This window comes from Aureobasidium melanogenum (genome assembly GCF_000721775.1).
Source record: "Aureobasidium melanogenum CBS 110374 unplaced genomic scaffold scaffold_21, whole genome shotgun sequence".
In the NCBI taxonomy this organism is placed as follows: domain Eukaryota; kingdom Fungi; phylum Ascomycota; class Dothideomycetes; order Dothideales; family Saccotheciaceae; genus Aureobasidium; species Aureobasidium melanogenum.
This window is the reverse complement of record NW_024470073.1, coordinates 96,150-112,985: the sequence shown is the minus strand read 5'-3', so window position 1 is coordinate 112,985 and position 16,836 is coordinate 96,150. Positions and strand designations below refer to the sequence as shown.

The 16,836-nt window shown below is 51.8% G+C and overlaps 7 protein-coding genes across 7 annotated transcripts; 2 read left to right on the top strand and 5 right to left on the bottom strand.

Annotated features, from left to right (window-relative positions):
- Window positions 1–535: 535 nt before the first annotated feature.
- Window positions 536–5,384, top strand: M437DRAFT_55053 (AROM pentafunctional protein, ARO1; the record flags this gene model as incomplete). Its single annotated transcript, XM_041022798.1, has 2 exons — window positions 536–5,257; window positions 5,313–5,384. 2 exons carry the CDS (start codon window positions 536–538, stop codon window positions 5,382–5,384), a joined length of 4,794 nt encoding a protein of 1,597 aa, XP_040877132.1.
- Window positions 5,385–6,223: 839 nt separating this feature from the next.
- M437DRAFT_86947 (lactoylglutathione lyase-like protein) lies at window positions 6,224–7,401 on the bottom strand (the record flags this gene model as incomplete). Its single annotated transcript, XM_041028559.1, has 5 exons — window positions 6,224–6,288; window positions 6,340–6,462; window positions 6,522–7,064; window positions 7,114–7,288; window positions 7,348–7,401. 5 exons carry the CDS (start codon window positions 7,399–7,401, stop codon window positions 6,224–6,226), a joined length of 960 nt encoding a protein of 319 aa, XP_040877131.1.
- Window positions 7,402–7,799: 398 nt separating this feature from the next.
- M437DRAFT_68387 (uncharacterized protein) lies at window positions 7,800–8,340 on the bottom strand (the record flags this gene model as incomplete). The annotated part of the gene is made up of 2 exons (XM_041025108.1): window positions 7,800–7,988; window positions 8,062–8,340. 2 exons carry the CDS (start codon window positions 8,338–8,340, stop codon window positions 7,800–7,802), a joined length of 468 nt encoding a protein of 155 aa, XP_040877130.1.
- Window positions 8,341–8,808: 468 nt separating this feature from the next.
- M437DRAFT_55320 (uncharacterized protein) lies at window positions 8,809–9,459 on the bottom strand (the record flags this gene model as incomplete). Its single annotated transcript, XM_041022844.1, has 2 exons — window positions 8,809–9,331; window positions 9,389–9,459. 2 exons carry the CDS (start codon window positions 9,457–9,459, stop codon window positions 8,809–8,811), a joined length of 594 nt encoding a protein of 197 aa, XP_040877129.1.
- Window positions 9,460–10,082: 623 nt separating this feature from the next.
- Window positions 10,083–10,864, top strand: M437DRAFT_86944 (uncharacterized protein; the record flags this gene model as incomplete). The annotated part of the gene is made up of 2 exons (XM_041028558.1): window positions 10,083–10,127; window positions 10,214–10,864. 2 exons carry the CDS (start codon window positions 10,083–10,085, stop codon window positions 10,862–10,864), a joined length of 696 nt encoding a protein of 231 aa, XP_040877128.1.
- A 185-nt stretch (window positions 10,865–11,049) lies between these two features.
- On the bottom strand, window positions 11,050–12,500 carry M437DRAFT_55044 (thiamine diphosphate-binding protein; the record flags this gene model as incomplete). Its single annotated transcript, XM_041022794.1, has 5 exons — window positions 11,050–11,087; window positions 11,144–11,168; window positions 11,221–11,761; window positions 11,864–12,130; window positions 12,187–12,500. The coding sequence occupies 5 exons, from the start codon at window positions 12,498–12,500 to the stop codon at window positions 11,050–11,052; spliced, it is 1,185 nt and encodes a 394-aa protein (XP_040877127.1).
- A 666-nt stretch (window positions 12,501–13,166) lies between these two features.
- Window positions 13,167–15,631, bottom strand: M437DRAFT_55046 (DUF21-domain-containing protein; the record flags this gene model as incomplete). The annotated part of the gene is made up of 3 exons (XM_041022795.1): window positions 13,167–14,403; window positions 14,453–15,125; window positions 15,181–15,631. The coding sequence occupies 3 exons, from the start codon at window positions 15,629–15,631 to the stop codon at window positions 13,167–13,169; spliced, it is 2,361 nt and encodes a 786-aa protein (XP_040877126.1).
- Between the last annotated feature and the right edge of the window lie 1,205 nt (window positions 15,632–16,836).

The window sequence follows — 16,836 nt, the reverse complement described above, 5'->3', positions numbered from 1 at the left end:
AAAAGTCGATACAACAAAAAATGGGGGATTTCAATAAGTCCGACTACGAAAGTTCAAAAAGTCCATTTGCTGCTGCTCGGCCTTCCACTTCACCGTCGCTATTCTTGCTCTACTCTAGATCAAAGAGAACGGCGCTTATGAGGGAAAGATATCCACTGGCCTTGCTGCCAGTGGGGGAAAGCCCTGTGCTGTCTCGAAGGGATGTACTTGAACGTTGCCCTATCTAAGTAGACATTGCCACTATATGTTCGCCTGTTCCTCAAGTGCCTGTTGCGTGTGATTGTGACTGTGAAAAGCGAATGCTTGACGTGAAGAAAGTGAGATATGTAGAAAATGGTCAGTCGATGTGTGCCGATGTCGGTGTTGCGGCATTCCAAAAATTTGGGACATTCTTGTGGGGTGGAACTGGCGTGCTCATATGTAGCAGAGACCAGACGCCTTGAGTCACCGTGCAATTGACGTTTCCGCTCGCCCCGACCTTTTGAGAGCTCCATCGCTGCTGCTGTTGCTGCTGCCGTGAGCCCATTCGTCGACCATGTCGGGCAGCTCAAGTGCCAGCAAGCCCACGCGGGTTTCGATTCTGGGCAAGGAATCTATCATCATTGACTACGGACTCTGGAAGAACTTCGTTGTACCTGACCTGCTGGAGAACGTATCCTCGGGCACCTATATCCTCATCACTGATACCAACATTGGCGCCCTCTACACACCTGCTTTCGAAGCCGCCTTCAACGAACACACCTCGAAGCTTGACAATGCGCCGCGACTTCTCACCTACCAGGTTGCTCCTGGCGAGAGCTCCAAGAGCAGATCCACCAAGGCCGCCGTCGAAGACTGGATGCTTTCGCAAGGTGTCACCAGAGACAGCGTTGTCATTGCTCTGGGTGGAGGTGTCATTGGCGACATGATCGGCTTCGTCGCCGCTACATACATGCGTGGAGTGCGCTTCGTTCAGGTCCCTACCACACTTTTGGCCATGGTTGATTCTTCGATTGGTGGCAAGACCGCTATTGATACTCCTCTGGGCAAGAACCTGGTTGGTGCTTTCTGGCAGCCTCAGCGCATCTACATCGATCTCCAGTTCCTCGAGACTTTGCCCAAGAGAGAGGTCATTAACGGTATGGCCGAAGTTGTCAAGACTGCCGCTTTCTGGGATGAGGCCGAGTTCGCTACTTTGGAAGAGAATGCCGATTTGATCATGAAGGTTCTGGATGACAAGACCAAGAAGGGCGAGGGTAGATTTACAGAGATTGCCCATATTCTCAAGCGCATTGTTCTTGGTTCTGCTCGCATCAAGGCCGAGGTTGTTTCTGCTGACGAAAGAGAAGGCGGCTTGCGCAACATCTTGAACTTTGGTCACTCGATCGGCCACGCCATTGAGGCCATCTTGACTCCTCAAATTCTGCACGGCGAGTGTGTTGCTATCGGAATGGTCAAGGAGGCTGAGTTGGCCCGCCACTTGGGTGTCCTTGCTCCTGGTGCTGTTGCTCGTCTTGCCAAGTGCATCTCGAGTTACGGCTTGCCTACCTCGCTCGAAGACAAGGTCGTCCGCAGGAGGACAGCTAACAAGCACTGTCCCGTCGACCGCCTGATTTCCATCATGGCTGTTGACAAAAAGAATGCAGGCGGTCAAAAGAAGATTGTACTGCTTTCCGCTATCGGCAAGACCTACGAACCCAAGGCCAGCACCGTGGCTGACAAGGATATCCGCATCATCCTTTCTCCTAGCGTGCTCGTCCACCCTGGTGTCGACAGTTCTTTGAACATTTCCTGCAAGCCTCCAGGCTCGAAGAGTATCTCCAACCGCGTGCTGCTCCTTGCTGCTCTCGGCTCCGGTCCTTGCCGTATCACCAACCTGCTACACTCTGATGATACCCAGGTCATGCTTACAGCTATCAACAAACTCGGAGGAGCAACCTATTCCTGGGAAGACGAAGGCCGTGTCCTGGTTCTTACCGGCAACGGTGGTGAGCTTAAGGCTAGCTCTGACGAACTTTACTTGGGCAATGCTGGTACTGCCTCTCGCTTCTTGACCACTGCCGTCTCCCTTGCTAAGCCTTCTTCTGTCAACCATACCGTTCTGACTGGCAACGCTCGTATGCAGGAAAGACCTCAAGGACCTCTCGTTGATGCTCTTCGCTCAAACGGTGTTGAGATTGAGTACATCGGCAAGCCTGGAAGCCGCAGTCTTCCTCTTCGCATCGCCGCTGCCGGCGGTTTCGAAGGTGGTGTCATTGAGCTCACCGCCAAGGTGTCTTCGCAATATGTTTCGTCTATTCTGATGTGCGCTCCTTATGCCAAGAACCCTGTGACCCTTCGTCTTGTCGGCGATAAGGTCATCTCCCAACCATACATTGACATGACCATTGCTATGATGGCTCAGTTTGGTGTTGAAGTCGAGAGATCTAGCACTGAAGCCAATGTCTACCATGTCCCTCGTAAGGCCTACACCAACCCTGCTGAATACGAGGTCGAGAGTGATGCCAGTTCTGCTACTTACCCTCTTGCAATGGCTGCCATCTCTGGCACTACCTGCACAGTCCCCAACATCGGCTCAAGCTCTCTCCAGGGCGACGCGCGCTTCGCAGTCGAGGTGCTACGACCAATGGGTTGCAAGGTCGAACAGACGGCAACCTCCACCACAGTCACTGGTCCTCCTGTCGGCGAGCTCAAGCCATTGCCTGAAGTTGATATGGAAACCATGACCGATGCTTTCCTTACCGCTTCCGTACTCGCTGCGGTCGCTAAGCCCAACTCAAATGGCGCTACTACTCGTATCCTGGGTATTGCCAACCAGCGTGTCAAGGAGTGCAATCGCATCAAGGCAATGAAGGACGAGCTTGCCAAGTTTGGTGTTACATGCAGAGAACTTGATGATGGTATCGAGATTGATGGCCGCGGATTCGATCTGCAAGAGGCACAAGGCGGTATCCATTGTTACGACGACCACAGAGTCGCCATGAGTTTCTCCGTCCTGTCCACCATGGCACCTAAGCCCACTCTCATCTTGGAAAGAGAATGTGTTGGCAAGACTTGGCCCGGGTGGTGGGACCAGTTGTCTCTGCTCTTCAAGGTCAAGTTGGAGGGCGTCGAACCCAAGACCTCTTCTTCGGTCGGGCATTCGATCGCTTCGAGCAACCAGAAGTCAATCTTCATTATTGGCATGAGGGGTGCTGGTAAGACCACTACAGGAGGTTGGGCTTCCCGTCTGCTCGGCTGGCCTCTTATCGATCTTGACACTGAGCTGGAGAGGACTGCTGCTATGACCATCCCCGACATCATCAAAGAGAAGGGTTGGGAGGGTTTCCGCGAGCTTGAACTCTCTCTTCTCAAGACTGTGATGAAGGAGAAGCCCACTGGCTACATCTTTGCTACCGGTGGTGGTATCGTGGAATCAGCCGAAGCTCGTGGTATCCTCACTTCTTACCACAAGAATGGCGGTAATGTGCTGTTGGTGACCAGAGACATCAACCTCGTTATGAACTTCTTGCAGATTGACAAGACCCGCCCAGCTTATGTCGAAGACATGATGGGTGTGTGGCTCCGCAGAAAACCGTGGTATGAAGAGTGCAGCAATTTCCACTATCACAGTCAGACAGTCGAGTCTATGGATGGCGCCAGAGCTAAGAACACCATCGAGGACTTTGGTAGCTTCTTGAGACTACTCACCAACCGTGAGTGTGCTCTGGAGCGTATGAGAAGGAAGAAGGAGTCCTTCTTTGTTTCGCTGACACTCCCAACGGTCGCTCCGTTCTTGTCTCGTCTCAACGAGATTTCATTTGGAGTTGATGTCATTGAGTTCCGTGCAGATCTTTTGCAGGACCCATCCACACCTGATGGACGCCCGAGCCCAGAATTCCTGGTCGAACAACTTGCGGCTCTGCGATCAGGCAGTTCTCTGCCTGTCATCTTCACTCTTCGCACCAAAGCCCAAAGTGGACGCTTCCCTGACGGCGCTGATGAAGAGGCAATCAAGCTCTATCGGGTCGCACTTCGCATGGGTTGTGATTTCGTTGATGTAGAGCTGACCTCCTCGCCGGAGCTCAAGGAGTTCGTCATCTCGAACAAGCGTAACAGCAAGATCATCGCATCGCATCATGACCCCGCAGGTAAGCTCTCATGGGCTACCGGAGGCAGTGCATGGATGCCACATTACAACGCCGCTCTGGAGTACGGTGACATTATCAAGATTGTTGGTACCGCAAAGTCGTTGGAGGACAATTTTGCGCTTGCCGAGTTCAAGGCTTGGGCTGCAAAGACTCATCCCGAGATTCCGCTCATCGCTCTTAACATGGGTGAGCACGGTAAGCTCAGTCGCATCACGAACCGCTTCATGACTCCTGTCTCGTCCCCTGCTCTGCCCGTCGTTGCTGCTCCTGGCCAGTTGTCAGCTGCCGACATCCGTCGTGGTCTTAGCTTGATCGGCGAAATTGAACCTAAGAAGTTCTATCTCTTCGGATCGCCTATCTCTCAGAGCAGAAGCCCTGCTCTTCACAATGCCCTTTTCGCACAGTCGGGACTCCCGCATGAGTATGGCTTGTTCGAGACTACCGTAGCAAAGGACATTGAGAAGATTATTCGTGCCCCCAACTTTGGTGGTGGCAGTGTGACAATCCCTCTCAAGTTGGATGTCATGGAATTGCTCGACCATGTCGACCCGGCCGCCAAGACCATTGGTGCTGTCAACACCATTGTACCAACCCAGACTGCTGACGGCAAGACCATCTTGACTGGCTACAACACAGACTGGCAGGGTATGACTATTGCACTGCAGTTCGCTGGTGCTGAAGGCAACAACGGTGTTTTGAAAGAAGCAGCTATGGTTATCGGAGGTGGCGGCACCGCTCGTGCCGCTATCTATGCCTTGCACAAGATGGGTTACAGCCCGATCTATCTGGTTGGTCGCAACACAAGCAAGCTACAGACACTGGCCGATTCTTTCGACGCCTCGTGCAACATCGAGGTTTTGAGTGATACTGAGCAAGTGTCCAAGCTGTCGTCTGAAAGACATCCCGTCGTGGCTATCGGTACCATCCCTGGTGACTCGCCCATTGACCCTGCAATGCGCGAGACACTTTGCTCCTTGTTCGAGGCTGGCAACAATCCCCGTGACATTCCTGGACCCGGTGACAAGGCCAAGGTTCTTCTGGAGATGGCTTACAAGCCACGCGTGACATCGCTGATGCAGCTCGCTGAGAACAGCGGTTGGAAAACTGTCCCCGGCCTCGAGGCTCTTGTCGGACAGGGTGTCCACCAGGTAAGCAAATTTTTACCACGACATGTCAGACATGTCAGCTAATCTTCTATCACAGTTCAAACACTGGACCGACATCACTCCTCTCCACGACTTCTCCAGAAAGGCTGTACTAGGTGATGAGGCATAAAAAAGTGACAAATTGATGGAGAATGATCCAGATTAAGATCATGATCGGATAGAGTTGACCAATGCTGAACAAAAGCGTTTCATTACTTGATTGTTCCTAGTACCTGCCTTGTTCGAGAACAGTCGATGTAGTGTGTGCACTTTCTGTTCGCCCAGATGCCTGCTTCTCGAGGTCTTATATCGTGTTGCTGGTGGTATAACCCTGGCATATATTTCCAACATCTCATGCATCGTCGGCAAAAAAGTCAGGTCCGTCTCTCTCATGGATATATCCTTCGCTGAGCGGTCTTTGGGCTTTGGTGATTCATATACCTGATTGCAACTTCATCTGCGTTCGATTATACACGTGAAGACCTTCCACAATAATCTGATCCGTCTCGGCGTCGGGACGAACGGTCACCACAGAGCCTTGTGGATGAAAAACGAAGAACAAAGATTAAAAAAAAGCCATCTCGAATCGACCAAACAGCGCTCTACTCAGTATACCTTGATGTCAAAGTATGGAAGGGGTGCCGTGTGCTGCTTAAATATATTGACGACAGGGTCGCCCCTCGCAAGAAGTGAGAACCGAGAGCTGTGTCCATTAGCTCACACCGCATCAAAAGCAGGTTTCGGAATACACATGATCTCCAGGTAGTGTACCTAGAGACGGCTTAACGAGGTAGTGGTCCTCTGTGGATAAAGTCTAGGGTGCCGAAGGGTGGTGTATGCGACAAGGAGATCGGAAATGTATGTATTATTGTTGCTTCGCTACAAGTATCAGATATTTTACTCTATCTGAGGGTACCAATTATACGCTTTCAACAGCGTTCGTCCAATAAAGTTGATTTGGTCAAGAGTTTACCAGTTAGCTCTGTTCTTGAGCTTCTCGTTTTGGATAACCTCGATCCAGTAGTTGTCGGGGTCTTGACAAGTCAGTGATGAGTCCAGTACAGCGAGTTTTGGAATTGGCTTACCGAGGATAAAGGCAACGTTCTTCATTCTACCGTCTGTCAAGCGCTTCTTCCATGCAACGTTCTTGTCTTCGAAGCGCTTGCAGGCAGCGTCCAGGTCGTCGACAGAGACGCAAATGTGGCCGACTTGAGTTGGGTCAGTATAGACTCGGGGTTGAAAACTAAGGTAGAAATGGGAGACATACATCCTTGTGGCTCATCGTTGCCGTTGTGGTACTTGACACTGTCATCGCTCTCGGAGCCATGGTTCCATGTGAGCTCAAGGATACCCTCGCGATCAGCAATAGGGTTGACGCCATTTGCAGACTGCTCAGGAGCCTTGGGACCGTAGCTGAGGAAGTAGAGAGTGAAGCCAGCCTCTTTTTGCTCCGAAGTGCGCTGCAGTGTCATGCCCATTGTTTCTTGGTAGAATTTGAGAGACTTCTGAGCGTCCTTGACTCTGATCATGGTGTGATTCATGCGGTATGTGGAGACGTCAGTCTTGTTGCCCTCGGTCTCGCTGACGGGGTTCTGGGAGATGATCTCGACCCAGTAGTTGTCGGGGTCCAGAGCAAAAGCGATGGAACGCATGCGGCCGTCCTCGAGGCGCTTCTGGAAGGAGTAACCGGCATCAGAGATACGCTTGCAAGCGTCCTGAATGTTGTCGACGCTGATGCAGACATGGCCGAAACCGCGGTTCTCCTTGCCATTGCCGTTGTTGACTGTGTAGTTGTCGTCCTTCTCGGTGCCTGGCGGGAGTCAATTGAGTTGTGGTCAGACAGATTGGGTCAAAGGTACCGTAGTTGTGGGTCAATTCAATGAGGCCCTCGCGGTCTGACCAGTGCTTGGCGTGGGAAACAGACTTGGGGTCGTCGTAGGCCATGAAGTAGAGATCGAACTTGGCGTCGGGGTTCTCCATCTTGTTGACCATCTTCATGCCGAGGTGCTCGTAGAACTTGACGGACCGCTGAGGCTGTATACCGAGTCTTGTCAGAAACGAGATGGATTGGTGGGGCAGAGTCTTGTGCTTACGTCCTTGACCCGGAGCATGGTATGGTTGAACTTGTAAGTCGAAGTGTCTGACATGGCGGCGGCGAGTGTACGAAAAGTTGCAAAGGAGCGTCTGGAGAGAAATGCGTGGACAGCTGGGTTGAACATGACTTTTCGCAGAGAGCGGACTGCTGCATCGCTGATGACGCACTGATAATACCAACCCCGCACTGCCTTAGTAATACTGCACCTATTCCTAGCCATCCATGCATATCCAACCGTACAATACGACGGCACCAACTACTGTATGCAGACCATTAATAGCCGGCATAGCTGTGCCTGTTTGCCGTGTTTTATAAACAAAGACTGGTACACGAGGTAGCCGTACATGTGTTTCAGTGTATTCTCAACGTGCTGTCTCTCAAGCTACTCGAATGCGTGCCTATATGCCGACTCCATGCGAGCTTAGACCACTTATTGCAGCCCGTCTGAAACTACGAGCTGTATTTCTGGCCCTGACTGCCCTTGCTGGGGCTGCCGCTGCCGCTGCTTCTGGACCTGTCGCTGGCACTGTCACTCGATGAAGCTGCCGAGCCCTCGTGTCCTCCCTCTGTCGAACTTCTGGGCTTGCTGACTTCCTGGTTTGCAGGGCTGACGTTCAGTGGGTTTGATGCCTGTCCAAGCTTACGAGTGGTTAGCTTCTGCTGCTCTGTGTCCTAGCGCCACCCTGCTCTGCTCTCATCATCCAAGCCTTACCTGAGCCGACTCGCTCTCGGCCGAGTTGTGCTGCTCCTCGGGCGATGTCTTGTTGGGATCGAAAGCTGTCTGCTCGACGCGAGCTGCCTCATCGTCCGAGCCGCTCTTGCTGTACTCGTTGGGCTCAGGCTTGAGCGAATCCTTGCTCTGAGCGTCCTTGCGTGCCTGGAGCTGGCATGTGTATGACAGAGGTCTGCTGATGACTCTTGCGACGGGGCGCTGGCTGAGCACGCGAGGCTGCTGGGCCAAAAGGCGGCGGCTGAGAGGTCCGGTGATCATGGTTGTTTAGAGACTGTGGCCGTGAAGCTGGATTGATGTTGACAAGGTCGGTGTGAATTGGTGCAGAAGAATAGGAAGAGGTCGAGTCAACCAAGTCGTGCTCAATTCACTTTGTTGCTTAGCTCGGCTTTGACGTGCTTGCTTGTCTGTCAAAACGTCACTGGGGAAAGCTACGTCCAACGTCATCATCGGGCATGCCAAGCACAAATTTTGTGCACATGTTTGTCAAAGGGTTGTGCATATCCCATTACTATGCTATTCACCGCCATTAAACAAGAACTCGCTCGCCGCCCACACTGTTAAACACATGCCATCTAAGTAGCACACCAAATGATCCCTCCTTCTCGAATCTGTTGTCTTCAATCACATCACCCTCCATTGCTCATCCTGGAGCAATCAGAAGAACTTGTTCGTTGGATCCTCAGGCATCTGTGTATAACGTCAGCTGCACTGCAAATTCAGCATACATCATGTCTCACATACCTCGAACCCAGAAAGCTCTCGTTTGATCGTTTCGGCCATAATCTCCACCTTCCGGCGCTGGATCTGGAGGACACTAAGGCGTTGCGTGCTACTAACTGTCGTCGACGCTTTTGATCCAACAGATGATCCGAGCATCGTGTCAGTGTGATCAGAGTCGTCGGGCGGATACCGTGCATCGCCGGGTGCCTCTGCTGTCACCTTGAGCTCGCGTTTCCTTCCCGGCGGCACTCCACCCTCGAGTACCAATAGTAGTTTGGGCTGCAGGTACTTGACTATCAAATTGCGATTGTCAAACTCGACAGTGAGCGTTTCTAATGCGTCCGGTCGAACCACACGTTTTGACGGCTCATTGGGGCCACCTTGGCTATACTGTGGCTCGAATCGTTCATTGTCTTTGCGTTCTAGGTGTTCTTTCCAGGATATTGAGACCAGAGCAACTTGATCGCGAAGTTCTTTCATGTTGGCAGGTAAAGTGTATGCCATCAGTGATCCGTTTGGAGTCATGATACTACATATACAGTAAGTACGTGTCTCAATTGAATGCTGCAAGTGGAACAAGTCTCACAACCACCGCACGAAGACTTTGTGGTCGACGTTTTCGGTCAAGAGTTTGTTGAGGGCTCGTACGTTCAACATGGTGTCGAGTCTCTCAATACTGTGAACGTGTTATCAAATGATCAGCAATTGGCTAGACACGTCCAAGCAAAGGTTTGACTGCTATTGTGTATCATTGCAAACCATAGGACATTGATATGATGGCTTGCAAGAAGGATCGAGAAGGTTGTATGCAAGAGAATGAGGGTGGTTTGGGAAATCAGGCATTGAAGCATTGTTCTTTGGGTTACAAGATGTCAAATACAAAAAGATGCGTACCTCTTTGATTATGCGTGTTTATCGGTATTGGATTTGTGGAGGGCTCAAACGATGGTAGACGATGTTGGGTCGAGTGATGAGTGAGGATTGGCGGTCAAGTGAGCAGAGGGCACAAGGAGCATGTCGATACCGAGATGCGTCAAGGGTAGATGTGAAAGTCAATTGAAAAGAGTATAGAGGCAGATAACAAGCAGATGGACAGATGGGCAGCGCAGGCTGGCAGCCCAGCCGATATACGGAGTTAGGAACTTCGGCCGTGCGCAGCGATCGTGTGTCGGTGGATCGTGTGTCTGGCGGGCAGCAGCAGCAGCAGCAGCGGCGTCACAGCCGGCTGGCATCCTTCTCCTCTCTCACACGCGCTGATCATTGTTACAAGCGTCGCAAAAATGGCAGACCTGACATGCACACTTGCTGGAAGCACGGGCTTGGTTGTGAGTGCTGTCCTGGATCAGTTGCTACAAGCCGACTAGACAAGTACACTGCGCTGTGATGAAGACGTGCTAAATGGTCATCCAAGGGCGGCAACATCTACTCGATCCTCTCGTCGCACCCCTCGGTCTCGAGCCTCTATGCATACGCCCGCAAGGACCTTCCCACCACCTCTGCAAAAGTCCACCCACTCATCTCGTCTGACTCATCCACCTGGGCCTCGCTGTATCCCCAAGCTTCATCCATCTTCTTCTCCGCTCTAGGAACAACCCGTGCTGCTGCCGGAGGCGTAGCAAACCAGCGCAAGATCGACCATGACTTGAATCTCGACCTCGCAAAGGAAGCCAAGGCCAAGGGCGCAACAACCTACGTTTTGATCTCGTCAGGAGGCGCCAATGCGACAAGCTTTCTCGCATACCCCAAGATGAAGGGTGAATTGGAAGAGGCCGTCAAGCAGCTTGGTTTTGAACACACTGTAATCCTCCGTCCTGGCTTGATCGTCGGCGAGAGAAACGACTCGAGACCTCCCGAATTCGCTGTTCGCAAGATCGCCTCCCTAGCCGGCAAGATCAGCGAGCCCTGGCTCAAGGACTTTTGGGCTCAGGACGCCGATGTCATTGCAAAGGCTGCTATATCTGCTGCTTTGCAATGTCAAGAGGGCAAAGTCCAGCAGAAGGTCTGGCTTCTTGGTCAGAGCGACATCGTCCGCCTGGGCAAAACCGAGTGGAACCGCTCCTGATCCCCTACACATATGTCCATCATGACATTGAGAAGTCGAGAGACTTGAAGCAAATTAATTTGATGACGGAGCAGCTATACCCTAACACCTAATATGCTTTTTTTTTTCCATGCGTCGACCTATGACTTTGCGCCACTACAGAATATCTCCATTCTCCGATCATGCAGGACCCACAACTGAACCAATTAATAGTCTAGTGTTGTCTTGATGGCATCGTAGATTCCTGGTTGTTCTTGTTAGCTGCATATCATATCAAAACACATCACTGCATTTGCTCACGTGTAACATCTGGAATGTTGAATCGCTATAGCAGTCAGCGCTGTGTATCGTTGACTATAACCAGACATTCGACTTACCTCGTAGACGAGACCCATATGTGTGCTCCACCCACAGATTCTGGCAACCGGAGCCTCGAGATTCAGGAAGCATTGCTCTTGAATCGTTGCTGCCACTTCGGCACCAACTCCAGAGTTAGTCATACTTTCATGAACCACAATAACTTTACCGGTTCGCTTGACACTCTCAATGACTGTAGGTCGGTCCCAAGGGTAAATGGTGCGAAGGTCGATGAGCTCGATCTCGCAGCCAAAGTCTGCTTCTGCCTTTTCGATTGCATTCGAGCATGTGTACAATGGGGTCCCGTAGCTGATGATCGTAACGTCCTTGCCAGGCTTGACAATCTCTGCTTTACTTAGGGGAATCTCGTAGGCCTCGGCAGGTACATATTCCACTGCTGCTCGGTAGAGTATCTTTGGCTCCATGAAAACAACAGGATCGTTGCTTGCGATGGCTGCAAGTAGCAGACCTTTAGCCTGCGCGGGTCCGCGAGGTATTACTACACGCAGTCCAGGTATGTGTGTGAAAAGTGACTCTGGAGACTGAGAATGGTACCTGCGACTGTCAGCATACCTGCTGGTATCTTTGACGTAAGGTTACTTGCAAAGCACCTATGACTTGATTAGCTGTTTTCCTGACGACTCATAAGATGGTTGACATAACAAACCATGTCCTACGCCTCCACAAGGCATGCGCACCACCAGACCTCCACAACTCTGTCCTTTGGCATTGACACCCGCTCTGAACCTCGCCTTTGCTGCCTCGTTGACCAACTGATCAAATGCAGGATACACATAGTCGGCGAACTGGACTTCGGCAACAGGCCGCATTCCTTCAAAGGCTGCGCCAATCGCAAAACCGACGATGCCTTGTTCGGTCAAGGGCGTGTTGAAGACTCTATCGTCTCCAAACTCAGAGGCCAGATTCATACTACGACACAGCTTAGCCAATTACACCGCAAGGTATGCATCAACATGACCCGGTACCTGCAGCGGAACACTCCTCCAAAAGCGACATCCTCGCCAAAGAGTAAAACCCGAGGATCTGTTCGAAGTGCATGTGAAAGAGCGGAGTTGATGGCTTGGAAAAGATTCAATCGCGTTGCAGTACCATTCTTCGCTTCGGAGGATAACTCATTATTGCCTAATGCAGATCTCGAGTTGTGATTGAGCAGCGTGGTTGCCTCGAAATCAGTTGGTGTGTTGAGTCGTGCTTTGGGAGGAAGCGTAGAGTATAGACGCGACCTTTGGCCTTTGATGATGGAGACACATGTGGATCGCATCACTGCTCCTATTGACATCTTGCCTTTGAATGGTAGAGTTGGAGTATACATGTGCCATCAAGGTAGACGGAACCCTCCCTATCGGCTGATGGATGCGGGGTCGGTCCCCTGCAATGCGCCCTACGAGGTGTTTCTTAGCCTTCAAGCTTGACCATAAGAATGTCGGGCTGCATACTCATACAGACAGAGCCGAATTAGTTCACTCAATGGTATCGTCATTTGTGAGTATGGAATCTTGACCCTCGATGGAGGTTCATACCAACCTCAGACATGTTGTATCTAACCAATGGCAGGCTGAAGTATGCCCTCAGACGATATCACTCCCTCCCCGCGTATAAAAAAGGATGTAACGCATGCAGTAATAGGAACGCGGAATACTATTAGGAAACAGGATATCGTCTAATGAGAGACTAAATCTTTACAGCTCTCTTTGGCTATGTCCCTGCTTCTATGAACAGCTGTGCCTTTTTATAGTTACAGACTTTAGCACACGGGGAGGCTGGACATAGCAACCTCGAGTATCGACCATGTAATCCTTATTAACCACGGATATGAACTTTGAAACTACCTTTTACGTATACATCTGCGAAACGAAGACATTGAAACGCCGCTATGCTTGGATGATCAGTGTTAAGGAAAGCACGGCAATCGACATGACGAAAGAAAAACCCGTCTCTTCAACTTTTAACGATCACCCTGGCTCAACAGAGGAGTGCTGTCGCCACTACGACTCTTGACGGAGTCGCCCTTGTTGCGGAATTTCTTGCCTGCTCGCTTCTTCTTCTTCTTCTTTTTGGTGCCTTTGGAATCATCGTGACCTGCATCATCGTGACCAGCATCATCTTGGTCCTCATCGTGGCCACGTTTGTCGTTTGCGCCATCGCTAGCCTCGGCGGCCTTTTGTTCGTCTCCGTCGGATGAGCTGTTTGCTTCCAGAACAACCTTCTTCATGCCGTTCACGTCAATGATGTTCTCAGTGATACTACCGGATCGAACTGCACGACGAGACTTGTATCCCGGTCGATCTTCCATTTCTCCTAACGTGGAGTGAGATGATCCTGAGCCTCTTCTATCCCGAGAAATAGGGCGGGAAGTGCTTCCTTGTACGACCAACTTTTGAGGCAAATCAGGTTGTTCTTGCTCGGAAGACTCGTGGTTACCATTTTGCTGCTCCTGTTCATGGCCATGATTTTCCTTGCTCTCGGGCTTCGTTCCAGTGTGACCATCAGCAAAAGCAGATGCTTCACTGGCGGTCATGGGCTTGGGTGAAGTCGAGTTGTTTTCGGCCTGCACTTCAGATTCTTCGTGGACAGAGGGATTCTTGGACCCGGGGGAAATTGTACCATATCCGTGAGCGACAGCGTGTGCCCCATCTTGAGCTTCAAGAGCAGCTGAGCCGATGAGGCCAGCACCTATGCCGCCTTCAGGTCTGGATGAATTGCCGTTGACAACCGTTTGTGGAGTACCTGTCTGGCTGGATTCGGGTCCTTGTGTGGAGGCAGGTGCAGGTACGTGGTTCTCAGGAATGGTTCCTACACCAGGCTTGATCTTCACAGAAGTGTACTTGGTGGCCTTTGGACGGCTTGCAACATTGCTGGGACCGAGATGTTTCAAGTGCTGGCGCAAATCGGCAGTATTTGAGCGAATGGGCAATGGTCGGTTCTTGTCACTGCTTGTACTGCTGCGTCTACGAAGCAGAAGAGTAGCCTCGCGGGAGCCGGTCAGTGAAGACTTGCGGCTCTGACTGCTCGAGTCCTTGTGACCAAGCAGATGAGTACGCTCGTCGACGTCAGTGTCGTCGTCGGTAGCAGGGGCATCCACAACGAGATTGCCCCTGTTGTATCTAGTGCGCGGTGCCGGTGCGATGCGTCTTATCGCCTTGTGCACATCGACAAATACATCCGATTCATCAATGATTTCCCTGCATGGCGTTAGTGGGAGACAGAAATGATGCAGCAGACAACACTCACTCTCCAATAAGTTCCTCGATAACATCTTCCAGAGTAACGACACCGAGAGCACCCTTGTCTTGACCAGGAAAGTCTGATACGAGGACCATGTGGGACTTGCCCTCTTGGAAGAAGTTGACAATGTCCAGACAGCTCGTTTCAGGCTTGGTCTCAGGAAGGGTGGCAAGGGCGAAATCGCGAACGCGGAGGGCATCCTCAGGGTCGTAGGTGATGAGGATCTTGACAAGTAGCATGCCGATGAAGTTACGGGTGTTGTCGGGGGCGTAAATAGGGATCCTGGAGTAGCCCTGAGACAAAATAGTGTCCATCATCTTCTCGTCCAGGACTGTGTCAGCCGACATGGTGAAGACATCACCCATAGGAGTCATGATGTCGCCAACGGGCTTGTCCTTGAGGTCGAGAACAGCGCTGATGATGGTGACTTCGTCTTCGTTCAGGCGATCCGAGGGGCTAGTACCCAGAGTTTTGTGAAGAGTGACGAGCGTCTTGAGGCCTGCCTTCTTGTAAACAGTGCCGTGGTCCTCGCCGAGCAACCAATCCAGGAGTTTGGCAGTGGGCCAGGCCACCGGGGCCATGATCCACATGAGGCCTAGGACGAGAGGAGACATGGCAGCGCCGATGGGAAGACCGAAACGGACACAGATGGATTGAGGGACAACTTCGCCGAAGATGACTGCAGCTTGTTAGTGTCTGTGTCTGTAAGCAGTAGGCAGGACTAAAGGACATACCAATGAGGATGGTACTGCTCAGCACAGCGGGCCAGCCACCACCGAGCGAGCGGTCCAGGACGATGGGCAGAGTCTCGTTGGTGATGACATTGCTGAGCAGCAGCGTGACAAGCACCCAATGCTTGCCTTTCTTCAGCAGGCGCAAGACCTTGGCCGCACTCTTCTTCTCACTTCCCTCGCCCGAGGTAGCGATGACCTGCAGGTAGATTTCATCCTGGCCCATAAGAGCAATGGTCAAGCCAGCAAAGACACCTCCCAAGAGTACGAGGGCAATGGCGACACCCAGGTAGACCCATAGCTGGGGATCGTCGGGCGACTTAGGCTCGGGCTCTTCGCGTCTGTAGATGGGCGAGTCGGACTTGTTGGAGAACAGCGGAGCAGCGTACGACAGAGGCAGGTTGATCAGCGAGACTCCGAGAAGCTTGACGATTGACAGAGCTGCCGGAGTCATGAGGCCTGCACGCCTGGGCGCAGCAGCTGGTGGGATGCCATGCGCCAGAGACATGGAGAGCTGCTAGCAAGCAAGACGGTGGTTGGCACGAGAGCAAGTGCTTTGCTGGTGCCGCGACTTGGGCTCAGTCTCAGTCTCAGTCTGCGCTATTTCTCTCTCCAACTCCAATGCCAAGCCAACCAAAATGACGTGCGTCTTCAGTCCCGTGTCTGTCAAAGACACTAGGCCTCCTCTGCCATCAACATCCATCCACAAACATCCCCATACTGTCTCGCATCGCTCCAGATACCGTGCCCGTGCTGTCACTCACCATGACAATGCACGAGCATGACGACGCATTGCGCCTGCTCAAAAGTTTACCTCCAAGACCACCGAGCCTTTCCACCCAAACTGATTACTGTGCTTCAAAAATGAGCCATGTGCATACTTTGATCACTACGCGTTACCTGGATAGCTTCAGTCATCTATGCTCAAAAGCCACAGCGTCCAGTCGACCGCGTTTTATGCTTGACGTAGCTTGTATACTGGGGTGCTGATTTGAATATGCTTGACATTGTGCATGCAGAATCTCCAACTCTTTGGCAACAAAGACGCAAGATGCTTTCCATGTCCCAGCCACCAGATGAACACCAGTTCTTTATGCCTCTAAGCTGCGTATGAACGTGACAGGCGCCACCATTGAGCAGAGGCCCCTTGCTGCTGCTGAACATTGTCAGTAGGACAATTGGCCCGTGAGGATGGCTAAGCAAGCAGCCGACTCAATCATGTCGAACGGAGACGAAACACGACCTGACAAACTGCCTATATTGTCCATTGGACGTTTGACCAGTGATACGAGTAACGAGCATGCTGTATTATCTGTCTCGAAATGGCCCCCCCACGCTCCCGTCCTGGGCACAGGTCATTTGCTTGTCATGTAAAGTACTGCCATTATTCCCAGCCGAGATCAGTCTAGGATCTCTCTCCCCGGGAACCCTTGCTGGTTATCATGTATCAGCGTGGAAGTTGGAACGGTTTGCCGTACGCGCGTGACTGGTAACAGGCGGTGGACTAACTTAGTGGCGCTGTTCTCGCAGCCCCGAGTCGGCTATAGACGGCAGATATGTGCGACTCTCAGCCTAAAGCCATCTGATGTCTGCATAATATTTCTCCGGAGGAGAATGAGACCGAAGAACCAGCTGAGCATGCACCGCTTCGATGTCATT